Source organism: Diceros bicornis, chromosome 36, assembly GCF_020826845.1.
Source record: "Diceros bicornis minor isolate mBicDic1 chromosome 36, mDicBic1.mat.cur, whole genome shotgun sequence".
In the NCBI taxonomy this organism is placed as follows: Eukaryota; Metazoa; Chordata; class Mammalia; order Perissodactyla; family Rhinocerotidae; genus Diceros; species Diceros bicornis.
The window spans coordinates 19,959,439-19,980,032 of NC_080775.1; the positions used below are offsets into that span (position 1 = coordinate 19,959,439).

Genomic DNA, 20,594 nt, shown 5'->3' on the forward strand with positions numbered 1-20,594 from the left:
AAGTTTAACAACTAATCATATCTGGTCAGCCATAATGGGCACAGACCAGGCCACAGGGCTGAGCCCAGATCTAGAGGGCTTGTCAAACCAGGTGTTTCTCCCTTAGTTGTTGGATTATGGGGAGGACATTGCTCATCTTTTCCGGGGGGGAAGAGGAGAGATGTGCAGTTAATCTGTTAATTTGTTAATTTGTTCAGGTCGAACTTTAGAATCAGTCAAATTTCACAAAACATACTGCTGGCTTTGATTTTAAGAATATGGTATGTCTTTCACTTACTAAATCATCTTTTAATAAAGAAATGTGGGCTCAGAGTGGTTGAGTGCCTTGCCTGAGGTTACAGTTATAACCTTAGGAACACAACTTTTTAAAAAATAAACAATAGATATAATTTTGTGATGAGGAAATTGCAGGTGTTATTGCCCACTTGTCCAAATCCACACAAATCTCTAGAGGGCATTTAGCTTATAGAAATTTGGGGCTATTTTGATAATGGTATGATTTACCTGATTTAAATCAGATAAAATTTTCATAATCTGATAGAAATATAAGCTTTGGCTGTCATCTGTGAGCATTGGCTAAGTGAGCCTGGGCTCAGCATTGGGCCATTATGGATTCTGACCCTGCAAACTGAATATAGTCTGATGACAATATGCAATGAGATTGAGTCTATCAGACAGCTGGCAGCCAAAATTTAATAGAAGGCCTTCAGTGATTTGCGCCCATGGCATTTGGACATCATCTTTGACACTGGCCACCATTATAACAGTTGATTCCATCTGGCCTGTTCTGGCTCAGAAGGCTCACATTTTCCTTAGAGGGGCTATTGGCCGTAACTGGTCCTTGTTTACAGAATTTTGCATCTCCCCTCCCTGGCAGAGTCACATTTTTCATGCATTGGGACTTAGCCTTTAGTGCAGAGCCTGTATTTTAAAATCAGCCATTCCTCATGTAGGAAACAAGGGTAGTTTAGAATGGCTAATGATGAATAGAAGCATTAAGGTATTTTACCAAGTAGTTGTAGTTTTTTATTGTGCTATGGAGACTCTAACCTCTCATAACACATGAATTTTCACAAATTAAATAGTAAACCTGAAAAAAAATGTAGAATATTTAATATATGATCCCAAATAGCCTACAATATGTTAAGAAGATACTTAGCTAGCCAGTAGAATGATAGACTTTTATAGCTGGGAGGGACCATAAAGGCTATAAAGCTGCTTCCTCTCGTTTTATAGATAGCATGAGGTCACATAAGTAAAAATTCCATGTGGTTTCTGGGTTTGTTATGTGATGTTTTCTACAGCAAATCACAAGAACCTTATTAAAAGATAGATTCTCAGATTTAATTAAATGCCATTTTCTCTGTTTATAGATTATTTGTAGTTTAGGATTCATGTGGAAATAAGCTTATTCCTCAAATCTGACAGATTTATCTGAAAAATCATTGGATGGCCTGAGTTCTTTGACAGTCGTCCCTTTTATTATAAAATGGGAGGTTATTATCACAGTAAAACAAATGCCGAAATCTACTTGAACGAATCCAATTTTTCTTCTAAATTTCTACTAGACAGTTAATAGAAAATCCTTAGTTAACAAGAAGATTATTTATTTTAAAGTACTTCCCAGCCTTTCAAGATATAATAAAAACTGTAATCAATACTAATGTACTATTACTTTCTGCCCTGTTTTCACATTAATGTTGTGTCATTTCCTCACATTAGCAGAGTCAACTTGATGGGATATTGTGTTCCTTATTTGCTTTCACATGCTGCATTGTTTACATATTTTGGTTATTTTAAATAGCACATTTTGTCTAATTTATTATTTTTTTCCTTTAGATTGTTTCTTTGTGTCATGTCACTATGCTTTGTGACATACTACTAAATTGACCCACTGAAAGATTAATCAAAGGCAGATTAGATAGTAATTAAGACCCAGCCTCTGGATCCAGCTCTGGTTACTTTGGCAGTCTATCACTCACCCTCTCATATGCATCCATTTCCTCATATGTAAAATGGGGTAATAATAGTACATGCCAAATACACTAATGTATGCAAGTGTTTAGAACAGTGTTGACCATGTAACTAACCTTACGTGAAGGTTAGTTATTATTGTTCATATTATTATTAGTAACCCATTATTAGAAGCAATGCATAAAACCCCCGTTTTATAACATTAACACAGTTTTGTTTTATTCTTTCTATTTATTTTTAATACTTTAGTATTAAATTTAAATTTTATTAATGATTGCTCATAAGGCTGAACATGTTTTCCACAGGATAATTTACTATTTTTACGTATAAAATTGAAATGTCTGCCAACTACTTAATTTAATAGTTAATTAGAAGACTATTAAATTTTAAGTGTGAATTGATTCTGTGCATATTTTGGATTGAATGTTTGATTAAATTTTCCATTCTGTTTCATTTTCTGTATATATATTTTTAACTGCCTGATGTTCTTCACCAGAAAAATACCCTACAGTGACCAAGAACCCTACAATGACTCAGGAGTCAGAGAAGGCTGAGGGCAGAGAATAAGGGAGTGTACAGGGCACTTACATCTTGGCCCTAGGCCTTTATGGTTCTAAAGCTGTGTTACCTCAGAGACTGAACTCTTATGCCTCATACTTCTAGAGTAATTCTCCACTTATTTTCCACTTTTAAGTTAAAATCATCCTTGTTTCATCTACCTTTTAGCTTTTCAATCTCACTAGGCCCTGTCCACATTCTTCAAAGACATGTGTTGTATTTCTTACTGAGTTCATTAACGGAAAAAAATTGAAATGGTGAACTGTAATCATAAGTGTTGCTAAACATCACCCAACTGGCCTGTGAACTATTTTTGTGTCAAACTCATATCAGATAAATAGAAGCTGTTATAGATTTGCTTTCCCATAGTTTTCTCCTTCTTCTTCTCTTTTATCCAACTACTCAGAAAAATGGTTAAAATCTTAAGAAGTTAGACAAGAGATTGCACACACAATCTTTTAAGACACTGTCTCAGATGAGCAGCAACCTGGTCAATCATTCATTTACTCATTCATTCGTTATTCAAAACGATACTTTGGATATTCTTATATGTCAGTATCCATGCTTATACTGATGGGACAAAAAATATAAATAAGATAGAGTCCCTGTTCTGAACCATCTCTGTGTCAAGAGTCTCCAAGGCCACCCCAGGTTTGGTGATAGGATAGGAGGACTCACAAGGCTGAGCATATAGTTGTACTCATGGCTGTGACTTATTACAGCAAAAGGTTACAAAGCAAAATCTGCAGAGGGAAAAGGCACTTGGGGCAATGTCTGGGGAAACCAGGGCAAGTTTCCAAGAGCCCTCTCCAGCGGGAGCACCCAGGATGTGTTTAATTCCTCCAGCAACAAGCTGTGACAACACATGTGAAATATTGTTAACCAGGGAAGTGCATTAGAAACTCAGTGTTCATGGGTTTCATTAGGAGCTGTTCACATAACCACCTTCTGTCTAGCATGTACCTAAATTCCAGACTCCCAGAAGGAAGGCAGGTGTTCAGCATAAACCATTTTGTTTGTCGAAAGAGTTCAGCCACGGTGAGCCATTCTTACCAGTTAGGGAATGGCGGGAACCCTACATAAATCTAAGTTGCCAGACACCAGCCAAGGGCCAATCTTGCAAACAGGATTTTCTAAGGACAGCAGTCTCAGACCTGCTATGTTAAGTTTTTTGTGCACAATCTCACATTCAAGTGGGGATGGGCAGAAGAGTATTTAAAGAGTCAGGTAAGAGAGTTATTGGATTATAGAAGAAAACTCAGTTAGCTCTGCCTTGGGGAGTCAAGGGAAGCTTCATTTAACAAGACAACATTTGAGCTCAATCTTCAAGGAGTTGTGAGATTTTCCAAAGTCTGGGGTTAGGAAGGGCTTCGTAAAGGTAACTTCGTATATTTACTGCCAGTAAAGAGATTATTGAGAAATTCTGCATGGTGGGAGCACAGGGCATGGTGGAGGAGGCAGAGGCAGGGGAGAGCGGTTTGAACAAGAGCATGAAGCGTTTTCTACTTTTGTGTGTGGTAAGGAGCCATTAGAGGTTTTAATCACAAGAGGGAAGTGAATAAATCTGAAACGTATCTCTGGTAGCAGATGGAGGAAAGATTGGAGAAGGAAGACTTTGAAGACAGTAAAACCAGTTAGGAGGCAAGAGATGATGATGCGACCTAAGACACCTGTGGTGGGACTAGAGTATGGAGCAGTGATCCTCAACCAAGGGGGCACAAATTATCACGTGGGTAGCTTAAAAAGAATATTATATCTATGTCCCATTCAAACCCTTTAATATCTCTCAACAAAACATTCCATATGCTTTCTCTTCCTTAGCTATCTTACTCTGTATTGCTGTCAGTCAAAACCTCCAAGTCCACTGTGTAGTCAGTTCACTATTGGACATAACCAAGGATATAACCATTTATTTAGAATTTCCTCTTCACTTCTGCAATAAATTGAGATGCAAAGCCGTGTGGCAGTCTAGTTAGCCAAATAATTTCGTGTATTCCCAGATGAATCTAGCCAGTAAATCTGTTTGTGGTGAACAATCTTAATGTTTCTGCAGAGGATTCACAGGGGTGATTTGGGTCACTTGTCAAGTGCAGATCAAAGAGCTTGTTGTGATGGATCCTAATTACACAAGATGCACATCAATTTATTTAGTTACCTCTTAGTGGTTCAACATATATTGTGTGTATGATTTGTTTGCAAGACTCAAGAAATGGAGTTAAAGATGTTTTCTTTTTTTTTTTTTTTTTGTGAGGAAGATCAGCCCTGAGCTAACATCCATGCTAATCCTCCTCTTTTTGCTGAGGAAGACCGGCTCTGAGCTAACATCTATTGCCAATCCTCCTCCTTTTTTTTTCCCCAAAGCCCCAGTAGATAGTTGTATGTCATAGTTGCACATCCTTCTAGTTGCTGTATGTGGGACGCGGCCTCAGCATGGCCGGAGAAGCGGTGCGTCGGTGCGCGCCCGGGATCCGAACCCGGGCCGCCAGTAGCGGAGCACGCGCACTTAACCACTAAGCCTCAGGGCCGACCCTAAAGATGTTTTCAACATATAACTATTAGTTAAATGCCAGGTATTGAAAGAAAATCATTAGGATAAGACACAAATATAAACATGTGCAGCCCAGCACAGCTCTCTCTCTTCCCTTTTGTTTTTATTTTAAATTATTTTATTTTATGGTATATGATGGCGCAAAAGAGTCTTGCTAGGTTTGCAAAGAATAATATGAGGATATGCGTGAGTTTCTTGTTTTACTCTGAGATTAACTAGACATCATTGAGTTTCATAATGATGTTTTATTTGAAATGTAATGAAGTACCTTCTTCAATCATAATTTATGTACTATTTTAATTGAACAAAATATCTCAAGAATGTAAGATCAATGTATATATTATATATACAGAAATATGTCATTACGCTTTCTCTCCTTATATCCAAATGGGAGTCATTAGATATATTTAATGTTTCCATGAGCTATGTGATTAACAACTATAGCAAAATATGTTGGAGAAAATGATCTTTGAAGGTTTTCCATCAGTGGTTTAATTAACATACAGCGGACAGAAAGCAAACAATCTGTTCAACCAGACTCAACAAAGCTCCCTCCTGTTGCTTTCGTTTTCACTACAGCTCGGAAGGGAAAATTATATCACATATATCCCTTCATCTTGCCTCTGAATGATTCATTTTGGTGGTGATTTAAAGAATAATTTAAAATATTTTTACGCGTTAGAAAGCTCATAAGATGCATAGGAATGATTTACAATGTAGATAACCAGGCTGTGGTTTTGCCAGTTTCTCGCAAGCTTTATTTCTGTAAAATATCCGGTTTTTTTTTGTTTGTTTGTTTTTTGACTTGTTTTATCTTCTCTAAAAATCATTCTGAAATGGGATCAAAATCTAAGCCAATTTCATACTTCAGTCTTGATGAACCATGTACTTCTGAATTATGAGCATAGAAGAATGTTTCCTCTTTGCATGGTTGGGTAGTCTTACTTATTCATAACATAACCAGAGAAAAAGAATTAGGTTTAAAAGGCAACCAAAAGGAAATTCACGGTGGCGAGGGCCTAAAGCTCACTCAAGTCCTCAGTAGAAGGACCCGCGGGTTCTTCCTTAGATCCTGTTTACTCTATGTAAACACAATTAGAGCTAGCAAATGATGGAGTGATTGGTTTACAAAGTTGAAGGGAGCAAATTCTAGGAAGGACAAGCATGTCCATGATGGAGGCAAACCAATCAACAGCTGTAATAGCCATTAATGTGACAGTAAAGCGAAACACTGCTAAAAACTTTTTTAAAAAAACAAAAACCACCAAAACCCCACTGCTATCTGGGGACTTACCCTTGAAAGGGCTAGAGTATGCATTTTGGCTTGTTTTGCACAGGAGGCCTACCTGTCTGTTGAATTTACTTTCTCCAATAATCCTGTTCAAGGATGAGTTTGAATGTTCACTACAAAAATGAAAGTTGGACACATTAAGCAAACTACCAAAATTTCAACTAAAGTGGTGTTAAAAGAGAAACGGAGGCATATTAAAAATTTTAAGAGTTTATCTGAGCAAAAATCTATTAGAATCAGGAGGCACCAAACCGGAAGTGCTTGTGCTCCACCAGACAGGAGTCAGGGGAGAGACTTTTGTGGAGAAAGGTGGAAGCAAAGCATGGAAACTATTTGATTGGCTATAACTTACACGTTTGCCTTATTTGGAAAAGTCTTGTTGGCTCTTTGTGATTGGTTGTCCTTAGGTTTTGATTTCCTAACCTTGAGGCACTTCCAGGCTAAGGTTTTGGTTTGCTTAGCAGGCTGCTAAGGTATTAGAGCCACGATCTCAGTCTAATGGCCTCCTCGTTTAATTAACTTAACAGTGAGGAGTAAGGACTTTATTGTCCTTACATTTTGAAGCTCCTTTTCATTTGTTCTCGAGAGTAAGAAGGCAGAGAGAAGATGAAAAAAAGTCCTCCAGGAAGTTGAGAAACAGACTTCCTATGCAGATAGTTCCTGAATGTTGGTTATTTTGTCTGCTCCCTGCCTGTGCCAGGACCACAGGGGCTAGTGTGACCTTACTGGCCTAGGGGATCATAGAAAGTACCGTATTTTGTCTTGTGTTATAAATATCTAAGAAGAAAATGATAAAATTAATATCAGGCAATTAATATCAATCAATAACACCCATTTTAAAGAAACCAAGAGTTGCTTTGAAATTCTGTTTAGAAGATTTTAATAAAGACTAATTCTTTGAAGTTTTAGATCTATTTTTTCTGATTTACATTATAGAGGACTGAAAAATCTCTGGTTGGAGCCGTTCCCTTTGTGTGACTTTTTTAAAAAGTTTTTATATTTAGGACTGTTTAATCTATTAATTGCATTATATTTGCTACATTTCTTATCTAGATTGACATTCTAAGAAGGATCCTGAATAGATTTTCAATTGTTCCTACATGATTATTTGTGGTCAGATAGCCACGTTCCCTAGTACAAGGCAAATGCACCTCTCTCAAGTTGACCTAAGTTTTGTGCTAGGAGGTCTTATCTGGTTGTTATAAAACTTTATTGCTTATTTTTGTTGTAAGCTGCCTCATATATTTTTGGTAATGAGGCGGGATATATAAATAAAGCAAATAAAATTGCTTTGTGTAGCTTTGCCTAGAATCATAGGTCTTAGAGTCTGGCACATCCTCAGGAAAAGCTGTCTGCTTTTGCAGCTAAGCTATTTTCATTCCCATTTAAATATAGGGTAACTAAAGCACAGAGACTTTTGTAAATTATGTATATCCCACATCCAGCAAACCTGTCAGAAAGAATTTTAGCCCAGGTCTCCTGAATCCTTGTACAGTATTTCTTCCGTTACTTAATGCTGCCTGGTCTTATCATTCTTGCTCCAAAAAGACTGTCAACAATTGATTCATTCATCCATTGATTCAGTCAGTCAACAAACACTTATTGAGCACTGTTCAATGGCCAGTAGGAACACAGTGTTAAAAAAAAGAAATATTTTCTGCAGTGATGACGACAATACTCATTAGGCAAACTTACTGAACGTGTAATATGTGGAGCGTGGGTGGGGACCATGATTAACCCATTTTGTATGTGAGTTTTTTTCAGCCTTACAACAATTCTATGAATTGGCACAGTGCTACATTTCTCTGGCTCTTGGGTTCCTCTCTGTGGAGTTCTTGGCCATTTCTGTCTCCATGGTTCTTTTAAGCTCTAATGTTCTCCGAGTTCATGGAAAGGTTTAGATTGCTAACACTATGGTGTGTTTCTCTCTGAGCTGTATCCACTAAGGCATTAGAAGTGGGAGATTTTTTAAGTTCCTGGTGAAACTGAAGACTATCCTCTCCATCTAGAAGAATTTTTAGCACCTTTCTGAGTTGAAGGGGAGACATTTTAGACCATTTGCATGTGACTAGGAGTGGTAGCCTTAACTAAGTTATTAGAGTGCTAAGTAGCTAATTCCCTGATATTATAAGCTACATTAAAGACATTTTGGCTTCTTGGAATCTTCTGGTATTGAGGGGAACATCACAGCTGTAATTAAATCACTGTTCTCTCAGCCCTTTATGAACCCATATCCTGCCAGTTAGAAAGGCTGTCAATTCTTATCTTTGGGTAATAGTTGTGTAGAAGAGGGCTGTTCTTCTTGGTCAGAAACTGAATTTTCCATGCTTGTGGTACTTCCCCTGCTGCCCTACTGAAATAAAAGTCTAGGAGTAATGATGGAATCTAATTTTCCCTCCTGTAGTAGCAGGATGAGCTGGGTCAGCAAGGCCAGTCCCTGCAGATGGCTTTAAAATACCTTTGTGATTTGATCTCCTTCCTTCCCATCCATTTCTCTAAGCGCCCATCACTGTCATCTTTTACCACGCTGACAAGATTCCAAGGTGAGAACAGCACAAATGAACACGAGCGTGTGTGATGCCTCCTGAGGGTGTTGTTTATTAAATGAGTTAGGCAATGGAGCAAGTCTGACTTGTGAGCTACAAGGTAGGTTAGCACATTTACGTGAAGATCATTCCATATGGTATTTAACCCGTTCAAATACATCGTTGTCTCTTTGCTGCCCAGCGTAACTCAAATGAAACAAATATAACCTCACAAGTTAATAATGTCTGACGTCTATTTTCAAATGTGTTGGAAATCACTTGCTTTCATTCCTTTGTTTGGATTGTAGCTTGTTTCCTCAGACGACGAGGGAATGTTTATGAAGTGTGTGCATGGTGGGCGGGGAGGGGAGAGAATAAAGATGCATTGCTTCAGGGCTGCACATCTGTATTAGGGACTCTGCTGGATCTGCACATTAACCACTGTCATGACTTATGGTGTGTCCTGAAATTGCATTCTACTCAGAGATGTTCATACCAACTCAAAATATTACAATTAAACAGATTTCACTGTTATGAGTGAGTTTCCTATTTTCGTGACTCGCAGAATTCATTTTCTGCTCTAGTAGGTGGCATATGTGTGATGCATAACAAGTGGTAACTCATTATTTCTTTTTCAAACAGATTGGCAGTATCAAGTTGCGCAGGCCTTCCCGCAAACAGAAGAGGAGGTGGATGTGGACTCACATGCATTCAGCCATCGGTGGAAAAGGAACTTGGATTCTCTCAAGGCGGTAGACTCGAACCGAGCAAGCCTGGACCAAGACTCCCCAGAGCCCAGAGGCTTCACGGACCTGCTACTGGACGATGGGCAGGACAATGCCACCCAGATTGAGGTAGCTAAATAATCTGGGTAATAGAAATGGAGTAATGAATATATTTCTTGTAAGGCACCCAACTTCCACATATATATAAGCTATCCCTCCAGCTCAAGCCAGAGCTTTTGGACTTTTTTGTAAGGATCAATTTAATTCATTATATTAATCATTCATTAACACATGATTAATTTGTTAATGATTCAGTGATTCAATAAAAAATAATTATAATTCTATTAAATAAATAATAGCTAAGCCATTGAATCACAAATTCATGTACTCAGGAAACAGACAAACATGGGCTTGGTGTGGTGATGACAGTGAGGGGACACAAAGACGAATACAATACAGCATCTGCCTGCAAGGAATTCATTGTGCAAGGGGGTCTAAACGCCATAACAAATCATCTCTATGCTGTGTGATATGTACAAAAAACTATACAGGCTGTAGCGTGGCATGGAGGAGGGAGTGATCAATCCCGCTTGGGTTTGGGGGGTGTTTGTCAGAGAGGCTTGGCTGAGGAGCGGGCATTTAGGCAGTGACTTGGCAGATTGAGAGGAGTTCACCCCCTTGATAACCTGTCGGTGGTAAGAGAGAAGATTCCTGGCAGAGCGAATTGCATCTGCCATCGCTGCGTCTTAGAATGGCATGGCATGCTGTGGAGTCTCGTGGGGTGACCAACTGTCTCAGTTTGCCCGAGACTGAGGGGTTTCCTGGGGTGTGGGATTTTCAGTGATAAAAGTGGGGCAGTTCTGGGCAAACTGGGATGGTTGGTCACTCTTTCACTGTTAGTAATTGTTTGTTATGGTTGGAGCCATGAAGTAGAAGGAGAAGGATGGTTGGAGATTGGTTTGGTGAGTATGGAAGTTTGCTGAGGGCACAGTTCAGGCTGATTTTAGGGTTTCCCAGAGGCCTCAAGGGTGGTTTTACATTGCTTAAGTTTCCATTGTCCTTAGCATTACAAATCATAGAATATGATCTTGGTAGTACACTAGGTATAATAGAAAATAACAGGTAAAGCTTATGGAAATAAGTGAAAACCACCTGAATGAGAATAAACAGGCAATTTATTCAGTTTGCTTTAGCAAGGGAGTCAGCCACCATCACTTGCCTTTGGCAGAGACTCAAATGCAGGCAGGGGAGGGGGGAAGGTTTTCTGTTACAAAAAGAGAAGGCTCAGGTAAGCTCTGAGGGGAGGTTGTTAGCATGGAGAAGCTGGAGGTGGCCTAGTTAGAAGCAGAGCATCTCACATAATTGGTTTAGGGGGCATGTTTGGCTTTCTATGATTGGTCCTAAGTTGAATACAGGAACAAAAAATAGAGAAACTGTCAGTTATTAACCAAGTGCTTCCATTCCGGGCTGATTAGTACTGATATTGTGTTTTGGCTTCCTGGACTGGTTACTGTAGAGGTTGGTGTTGCAGTTCTGTTGTCATCTATGGCTTGGCAGTTGTCCATTTGTATATTCTCTTTCAATCTGTAGTTGTAGTTTCTACTTTTTCCCAGGAGACAGGCTTATAATTTTTTAGAAGCAGGCAGCATTCTTTGTACTGCCCTGAAATAGTCATTATTTGGAAAAAGAGCTCAACTGCATGAAACAGATACTATATAGTTCACAAAGAGTATCAAGGCATCATTTTGTTCCATCACAGTGAGAGGAATCTTCAGAAGATCTGAGGCATAGGCCATTGGGATTCTGTGTATGTGAGAAGCTCAGCAATTTTCAAAACCCCTCCACATCTCCTTAGCTAGTTAGTGACTCTGGCAGTCCCCAGCTGCCCCAGCCAGGCCCCTGAACAGGCAGCAGGGGATGTGCCAGGAGCAGAAGTCATATAATATCTATAAGAGGCTATTCTGACTCCTGCAGAGTGCCTGCTATTTTGGCAACAATGTTGTTATAGCAACTCGGAGTAGGCAACGTAATTTTTCCCTGAGCAGCTCTTTAGCTAGGGTGCAGCATAAAGAAAGGAGATCGGAACAGAAGCAGAGGTGTTTACTCTCTGCCCAGAACTAGTACCCTGCTGAGATTAAAAGGGGAGAACACAGATTCCTAGAACTGTGTGATCTAGATGCAGGATGCTGAACTTTCCTGATCACTTGTAAAATAGAAAATTCTATTGCTCAGGGACCCAGGGATGTATGGACACTCCTTAAAATACAGTCCCAGTCATTATGATAGCTGTGATTTTGTTATTCAGCCAATTGCTTTCTTCTCTACCATAACAGAGGGAGACCACATAATGTCAGTGGTTTTTAATCAGTAAAACGAAGGAGGAAGGATGGGTCAGGGAGCTATTTGCTGGGTACTCACTCGGTGCTGAGATCTACCAGGTACTGTATGGATATCATCTTGCTTAGTCCTTCCATCAGCCTAGTGAGGTTTGCATCCCTGGGTTTACTGAGTAATCTCAGTGACTTTTACATAAGGGCAATTTCAGATATAGGGTTAGTGTTTTTTCCTAAGATCTCCCATTAATGAGTAAACAGGCTGGTATTCAAAGCCAGGCCTGCCCAGCTCCCAAGGTTTGTCGTTTCTACTTGACTTTGCTTCCTCTAACATAAGGACAGGTCAATGGCATTTTGATTATGTAATGATTTTGGACAGTGGCAACACCTGAACATTGAAGTGAGAGTAAATTTGGGTTTCAGTTTGGCTGGAAGGGGTCTTGTCTTGAAGCTAGATTTGCATAACAAGCAGACTGCTTTTTTTTTTTTTTGAAAGTTTATTTATTTTGATAGGGTTCTGGGGATTGATGGAGATTATTGGGGATCTAAGTTCCCATAAGTCGCTTCTTGGCACCACCACCAGTTTGGGAAACAAAAGCCCACATCTGAAACTTCTCTGCAAAGTTTATTTATCCTGGCCCTTGAAATAGTAATTTTGCACACTGTTGCATCTCTTTTGGGGAAAATACTTTTGTCTGATTGAGTTAAACGGGAATAAGAAAGAAAGGAACCAAATGGATATAGAGTGACTACTCTGTGCTGGGCATTGTGACAAGATCTTTCTTATCTTTTAGGAATAAGCATTTTGATTTATAATGCTTAATACAAGCAATGATCATGAAAGACTATGTGTGCTTTTTCCTTTAGATGCTTCCAAAGTCGGTGTCAGGAATCGGAATTATTTTGCCCGAGAGCCCTGGCTGTAGTAGCTGTTAAAATAATTTGTATCCCATTGAGACTAAAACTACCCAGAATGGCATTCCTGTGCGTGTTCCCTTCACTTCTGCCATCGTCTAGACTTTATGTCCCACTTTCACTAAACAAAGCCAAAAACAAAAGGCAATAGCATATTTACTATTTTGGCACAAATTCATTATGAAACAAAGACTGTTACTCTTCTAAACTGGTGGCAGTATTTTTTCTGGCTCTGCACAAGAACAGATAATGGAGGGATTGTAAAGCTTAGTATCCCAGTTAAAGAATTCTTGCAATAGAAGTTTTTTGTTGTTGTCCTTTTCTTTTTAAGTATTCTTCCCATTAAGATATAAAGATGTTTCGAAACCAGTTGTATTTCCTGTTGAATAAGCAGGGACGTAACAGTTAGCAAATGCCACTGTTGATCTGAATGTTGATTTATATGAGACCTTTCTTCTTGTATTTGCTTTATTCCTGTGGACACGTAACCACTTAGCCAAGCAAGAAGAAAAGTGCTTTCTTCTGATTCGTAGGTATTTAAATTGAGGTGTCATAAAACAGTCATTAGTATGCTACTTTTTGTAACTGTTTGGGGAATATAAGGGCTTCCAGGACTTTCAGGTGAGTTGAAGTCCGTTCATGATTCAGGCTTGTGTGAGCAGCCTTCAGTGAATCCTGGGCCCCAGGGACACATACCTGGACGAGCAGCGTGTGTATCTTCACCTCACTGCTGGCTGCCCTCCCATTTCCTGGCACAGAGTTCTAGCAGCATTAGTGGTGCCTTATAGAATGGAGAGGGGCTGAACAGTGTTTCATGAGAATTACTGATTTTCACAAAGCTCCATTTTACCAGCCTAGTCCTGTGGATGATATCGGTACCTCGCAGTTCTTCACTTTACAGAAATCAGTTTCAAATTCCTTTCTAAAACACTGAACCAAATACGTGGTTTTTACCACTTATTCACATGCGGTATTGGGAACATCATATTAGCTCTCTTGGGACAATGAAAGTGTTTCTGAAAAGGATTATCAAGTGTGATTTTTTTTGCCTTGATTCAAAAGTATCTGGATGACTTGAAGAAGCGAAGATTTAAAAACAGGACTTGTGGGTCATGTAGGTGTAGCTTCATGATCCAAACTGATCCAGAAACTGTGAGCTCGATCTGTGCCTCTCAGGTGATGCAGACGTGGCAAGACCACAAGCCACACTTTGAATTGCAAGGAGTTAGACCACAAAGCAGATTTGGCTATTGGTTTTGAGGATATAAATGTTGTGAAACATCTTAAATTAAATTTAGTTGTCTACCAACAGCATGTCTTGTGGATTTCTCATTCTGGTACCAAATTATAAATTGCAGGTGATATCCAGCAATTGTTGCATCACCTAGGTTCACATTAAAGCTTTTATCTGAGGAAGGTGCAATCGAGAATTGTTAACAAATGTGTGTAATAAATGCAGCTAAAAACTAGAGATCAACCGTTTTTCTCCTAAATGCATATGTAAAAACTCTGTTTGATCTTCTGCTGTGGCATACATTGGCAATTGTGTCTGCATCTTATTTCTACAAATTGTACAATATGTTTCTTTAAAAAGTTAGCAATTGCTAATTGCTGCAATAAGGTTGTTGTGTGTGTTCTAATATTTTATTGCAGTCCATAACTAGGTAATCTATTTGAAAGGAAAGAAGTCACTGACAACTGCTTAATCTAAAAACAGTGTGGTTGCTTTGTTGATTATTTTACAAAGAAAAAGGCAAATTCCATAATGTTCCATGTGGGCAGAGTGTCCATGGTATGTTTTCAGTATGGGGAATACATCAGAATAGTCTTAGATAATGAAAATTGTGCTGCTTATGTGTCTCAAGCCTAAAGAAGCTTTCTCCATTTCAAGATCTGACAATAACAATAATGAATACAAATATAGGGTAGTGATAATACGCATCATCCCATGTCACAGAAATAGAGTAATGAAAATTTGCAGAATATTGCTGTGCTAATTCTTTCCTCAGGCTGCTATTCTGCTCAGTGAACTCATAGGACAGACTATTTATATATGAGAAGAATGTGATAATGCAGATTTGTGACATTTTTCAAAAGAAATGAAAGTACCACCTTATAATAATGAGCATCTCTGTTACTATATTTATTATAAATGTGAAAAGCTGGTGTAGATTTTTTTAATGAAGCATTTCCACTTTAGGGGATCTTAAACTTGTAGAAGCATCAGTATGTCGTTACTGAATCCGAAAGCTGTGCAAAGAGAATACTAAGATTAATCCTGAGGAAATACACTTATTTGACTCAAGAGTGAACTGAAGTTTTCCAAATGCATGTAGGTGTCAGATTGGCTTCCACAAAAGAAGAGAAAGAAAGCATTGTGAGGATATGCGATTGAAAAGGAGCAATAATACTGTGTAGGTTAATCAGTAGCCAGAGGGAGACCCTTATTCCGTAGAGAGCCAGGATTAATGTAGTGACAAGGTGTCACTAAACCAAGTCATGGAGAGAGTTAGAAGATAGCCAAGCATCAAGGTATTTCTAGACAGTTTCGCACAGATAAGCAGGGGCAAGACTTTAAACTTCCTTTTATACTATGGGTCTTAGACTGTTCGGGCTGCTATAACAAAAATACCGTAGACTGGGTGGCTTAAACAACAAACGTTTATTTTTCACAGTTCTCCAGGCTGGGAAGTCCAAGATCAAGGAGCTGTCAGATTTGGTGTCTGATGAGAGCACACTTCCTGGTTCATAGACAGCTATCCTTCTGCTGTGTCCTCATGTACTGAAGGGGCTAGAAAGCTCTCTGGGGTCTCTTTCATAAGAGCACTAATCCCTTTTATGGGGCCTCCACCCTCATGACCTAATCACTTCCCAGAGGCCCTACTTCCTGATACCATCACGTTGGCCTTTAGGATTTCAACATATGAATTTGGAGGGATATAAACATTCAGTTCTAAAGTGTTTGGGATTTATCAGGAAGGTATGTGGAAGCCACTGGAACATTTTAAATAGGCAAAGACAAGATGGTATTGATGCTCCTAAAATATTGCTATAGGGTACTGAGTGGGGATTGGAACAGACAGCCCAAATCTAGGAATGGAAAGATGAATTAAATTTAGGTGAGAATTGTTGTGGAGTGCCATGAGATAGTGGTTAGGGGAAAGGCTATGGATAAGCATATGAATTTCAGGAATATTTAGATTTCTAATTGTTAACTTACATTAACTGCTATGACCAAAGATTTGCCCAAACTTCGGGTTCTTGCTTGACTCTGAGGGTTCATTGCAGATCCTTGTCATTGCCTTCCCCAAGATAGAGGCCTGCTACAACCTTGAAAGCACCCATCTCATGTGGGTTGGGAATTGGCCTCATTTCTTCAACTCTGTATCACCAAAGGTAGTATGTTCACTGACAACAAATCTGTCTCAATTTCTTCTGTTTTGTCAAAGATTGTCAGAGAGCACATAGTTTTAAACTTCTGATTTGATCCCATTCACTTTCTTTTAGAATATTGATGAGGATTTCTAGTTTTCAAAGAAGAAAATGCACTGAAAATTGTAAATCAGGCAGAACTTATCTATAATTATTGCTCATCCTCTAAAAAGATGAGGATTAAAATAGAGTGTCATACATCTTGGTCAATTATAGATTATTCTTAGCTTGACATGTCAGTTCTTTATTGAAACAAAAATGGAAAAAGATCCATAACTGTCCTTCAAAGAGTTCCGTAAAGAATAACTGAATTCGCTCTATGGTGCATCACTGTCAGCTGATTGAGTTTACTTACAGTAACGGCATGGAAATAGTCTTCAGAGTGATGCATACAGGTTGTAAAATTATTAAGTGTGTTAGTCATGTAATTTATTTGTGGAACAAGAATGTTTCAGAGTGAATAAAATTGTTGCATTCTCCATGTACAACAAGAAATATTATATTTAACTTCCCCCCCACCAGGACTCTGAGATAAATTCTAAGAATATTGCACTGAGTTTTTCCTACCTCAGTCTCCTAGCTGTTGATGAGGACCTTGTTACAGCCTCTGCTTCTCTTTGCATTAACTAGTGGTGGTGATAGGGAACTTCTAAGATAGGGAACACCAGGTAACTCTTAACCACTTGAATTTCTATTCTATCATCTTGCAATCTTATTTTCTTCTTTGCCCAGACTAACTTCCAACAGGACATTTAAAATACACTTTTATACAAATTGTCATTTTCAATATCAAAAATTATAGTACAGCTCAATGTTATAGGTCTAGTTCTTTAGCTAATTGATTTTTAAAAATCATGCTGAGAAAGCAGATTAATTGTTTTGGAAGTCCAGAATGTGTTCAGTCTTTATATGTTAAGCAAAGTGCTCAGGGTGAAGGAGCCAGTAGCCACGAAGTACAGGCTGGAACTCAGGAGCAGAAAAGCCAGCAGATGCTCGAGTTGCCCATTCTGCAACCGGGGGAGAAGTGTCCCACAGTGAGACAGTGCTCCCGGGAGGGATATGTCCTGTTTGCTTTCCCTCTTTATTGGGCAAGCACGAGGGGAGATTGCACAGGACAAATAAGAATTTGAGGGTCAAGCACCAAGCAGTCCAGGCTTACCTGCCAGCAGTTTATGAAGTACTAGAAAGCATCATCTCCCAGCACCTGAGTTGGGGTTACCAGGTCCCATGGAATGTTGAGTTCAGGCTCAGCCCATCTCCTTGCAGGGATCACAACCTATCTCCTCAGCTATCTGGTTTCTGGGCAAAAAAGAGAGAGATTCTGGGGTCGTTCACTAGACACTCCCATTCTATACTAACGGATTATGCCTTAAGAACTAGTTTTGACTGTGATTTTTTTTCAGAATCAAAAACAGAATAATAAAGTGATTGCAGCTCAAAGACTAAATAGGTCCGAGTTGGCACAGGAATGCCAATAGCATGATTTGTATTACTGCTTCTGGGAGAGTATTGGAGCCACTACTTATTTCCGTGAAGATTTATAATCTAATGAATCTGCCAGACCCTATGATATGAACTTAGTTTTTAGAAACACTAGTACCAATACCAATACCAAATCATACCAAGTCTTTGCCATTCATTTCATCTAACAAGTTAATGAGCACTCTACAATTTAGCACCAATTCATTGAAAAAACAAAGAATATAGGCCTCTGATAAACAATGATGTTCTGTAATTTTATGTAGCACCGAAAAGTTTCCATAGATGTTTGTCGAAGATGTCTCATGTATCTGCCAAATAGTGTGAGTTAGATGGAAACCCTACACATAAGTCTACACATAAGTGGGCCATTACAAAAATAGGAGACATTTAAAACTTTCTGATTATTTAAACTTAAGGTATGAAAAATTGTATTTCTATTTTTAAGCAATAATGTATAATATACTTTGCTAAGTGTTCAGAAGACTTGTACTTCTCTTTGCATTTCTGAAGCAGCTTTAAGGTAGATAAGGGTCTCTTTATAACAAAGCAAGTACATGTATATTCACATTCATTGCTTTGCATTTGTCATAAAGAAAGTTGCTAATGTGCCACTGTCTACTCTACTAAGGAAGGCATGAAATATCCGAAGGTCCTTTTAAGAAAGGGTGGTAACATTCAGAATGAAAAGAGACAGCTTTAATTTTCTTTTTATGTACCCCTGAAAGAAAACCTTTCTGTTCATGCCCTAGCAGTGCATAGATGTCCAAATCTGTCCAGAAACCAGAGAAGAACTTACCCTTTGCAACCCTTGGGAACAGTTGTTTTGAGCTGTTTTCTAGACGATCTTTCAAGCCCGAGCTATTAAATTGAAATAATAGTTTGGAATCCATGGCTCTGAATTGAATGAATGGATTAAACGCTGCTGAAACTATTTCTCTTTTACAAGTAATTTCTAGCTCTTTTGTAAACTTCATGTATTTACTCAACCTCTAGCTTAAAGAGCAAAACTACGGAAAACACTAACATTCACCTTTTGGACAATTTCTCTATCAATCATCTGTCTATATTATAATGTATTCACAGTGCTGATCCTACTTGTGGCAGAAGGAATTTGAAAGGAATCTTGCAAAGTGAATTTCTATCTGTTTAGTTTAAAATTTTCACTTAGTCACAGTACCTTTTATTAAGGAAGTTTTTTAGGTACTTCCAAAACTAAAAATATTTCATCTAATGATAGGATTTTCTAATTAAAAGTAATGCTGCCTAACCTTTTAGAGTTTCATAATTCTAGTCTGGAAAATTTTGTAGTTTTCAAAGATGAATTCAATGATTTGTGATTCTCAGATTGGTTTTTTCTAAGAAAATTTTACATTGTAATATTCTCCAGTTTTCTTAGGTTATAGTGCTTTGCTCAGTGTTCGTATGTGAACACAAATCTTTACCTGTTCTGTCATTTAAAACTAATTTGGAATAAAAGATCTGAAAATATTTACAGGCAACACTAACAAACCTTCCCAAAGAACTTAAAATAGTTCATTTAATCTGTCCATTGTAAATAGTATTGTAGAAATGATCTGTTATCTTGAAAGCCAGGCATAAACAATCATTTTCTCTTTCTTAAATACCAGTTGAGCAAAGAATGACTTGTGATCTTTCTCTTTCTATGGAGTAATCAGATATCGCTTTATTATTTTTACAAGTGAATGGGGTTAATCTTTACCATAATAGAAGAGTGTCATATTCAAATGAAGAAAAAGCAATTCAAAGAGTAAGAAAACAACTTTATGAATAAATATAGAAATGAGACAGACCAAAATAATAAGTATTCACTGAAATTTTTTTTCACGTTACTAATTGGCGATAGTAAAATTATATTCTAAAGGTAAACAAACTTTTTGACAAATCTTTGTATATTATTGTTTCTCAAAAACTCTGTTGAGAGTAATGTTTTCCATCCATAAACCTAAGGAAATAAAATAATCAGTACATTCAAAAGCCCCCCTTCTTCCCTTTTGCCAACAGCCCATCCAACATGACTCTGTTTATGGCAGAAGACTTACTGGTCCACAAAGAGCTTAACTGGAAATCAAATCACTTTTGCCATGATGGTCAAAATGTTATTTTGCCTCATTGAATGGATTCGCTACGGTATGAGCAGATTTCGAATGTATTTGACATGCTTTGTTCAGGTAGTTTCATTGCTAAACAATCATAGCTGCCACTTCAAGGATTTTTTTAAAATTTTGCTTTGTAAAGGTGTATTTCTTATCTTGTTATTAAAAAGAAAATTGATATATTCTGCATATAATCAAAGTTATTTGCATAGAAGTACAAAGGAAAAAAACTTCACATTTGTATCTTAAGAAAAATGTTTAAACATCTTCAAAGGGAGCTATTTTTTCTTTTAGTTGGTGATTGCTTGTGAATGCAAATTACAGTAACTGGTAAATGACTGTGGGACTGTTCTCCCTGATATTCTGTTGACTTTTCAAATGTTGGTAATAAAGGATCTAGGAAGAGGAAATGATTTCCAACTTTGAAACAGACCCTGAAACAAAGCAACGAGTGAGTTCACAGCACAGAAACAGAATCTGGGACAAACATTAATTTTCTCACTTCGCTCCTTTTTATTCTAGCAATGCTTTCTACCAGTGAGCTTCTCTCTGCTCAACAGCCACCATACCAATGTGTCATTGTCTTCCTTTGGGCTGCAGTTGCAAAATTAAAACCGAAGAACGTGGCATTGTAGGTAGTGGTTTTAAAAATCTTTTCGTGTAGACAAGGTTCCTATATACTAGAGATTTCTTTTCA

General features: G+C 38.1%; 1 protein-coding gene across 2 annotated transcripts in view; it reads left to right on the forward strand.

The window, feature by feature from the left end:
- The window catches only part of PLXDC2 (plexin domain containing 2), a 425,253-nt gene that overhangs the window by 157,281 nt on the left and 247,378 nt on the right, over positions 1 to 20,594 (forward strand). For both annotated transcript variants that reach the window (XM_058532526.1, XM_058532524.1), the window contains one exon: positions 9,539 to 9,750. In XM_058532526.1, the coding sequence (XP_058388509.1) occupies positions 9,539 to 9,750 (212 nt within the window). The remainder of the gene's footprint in view (positions 1 to 9,538; positions 9,751 to 20,594) is intronic.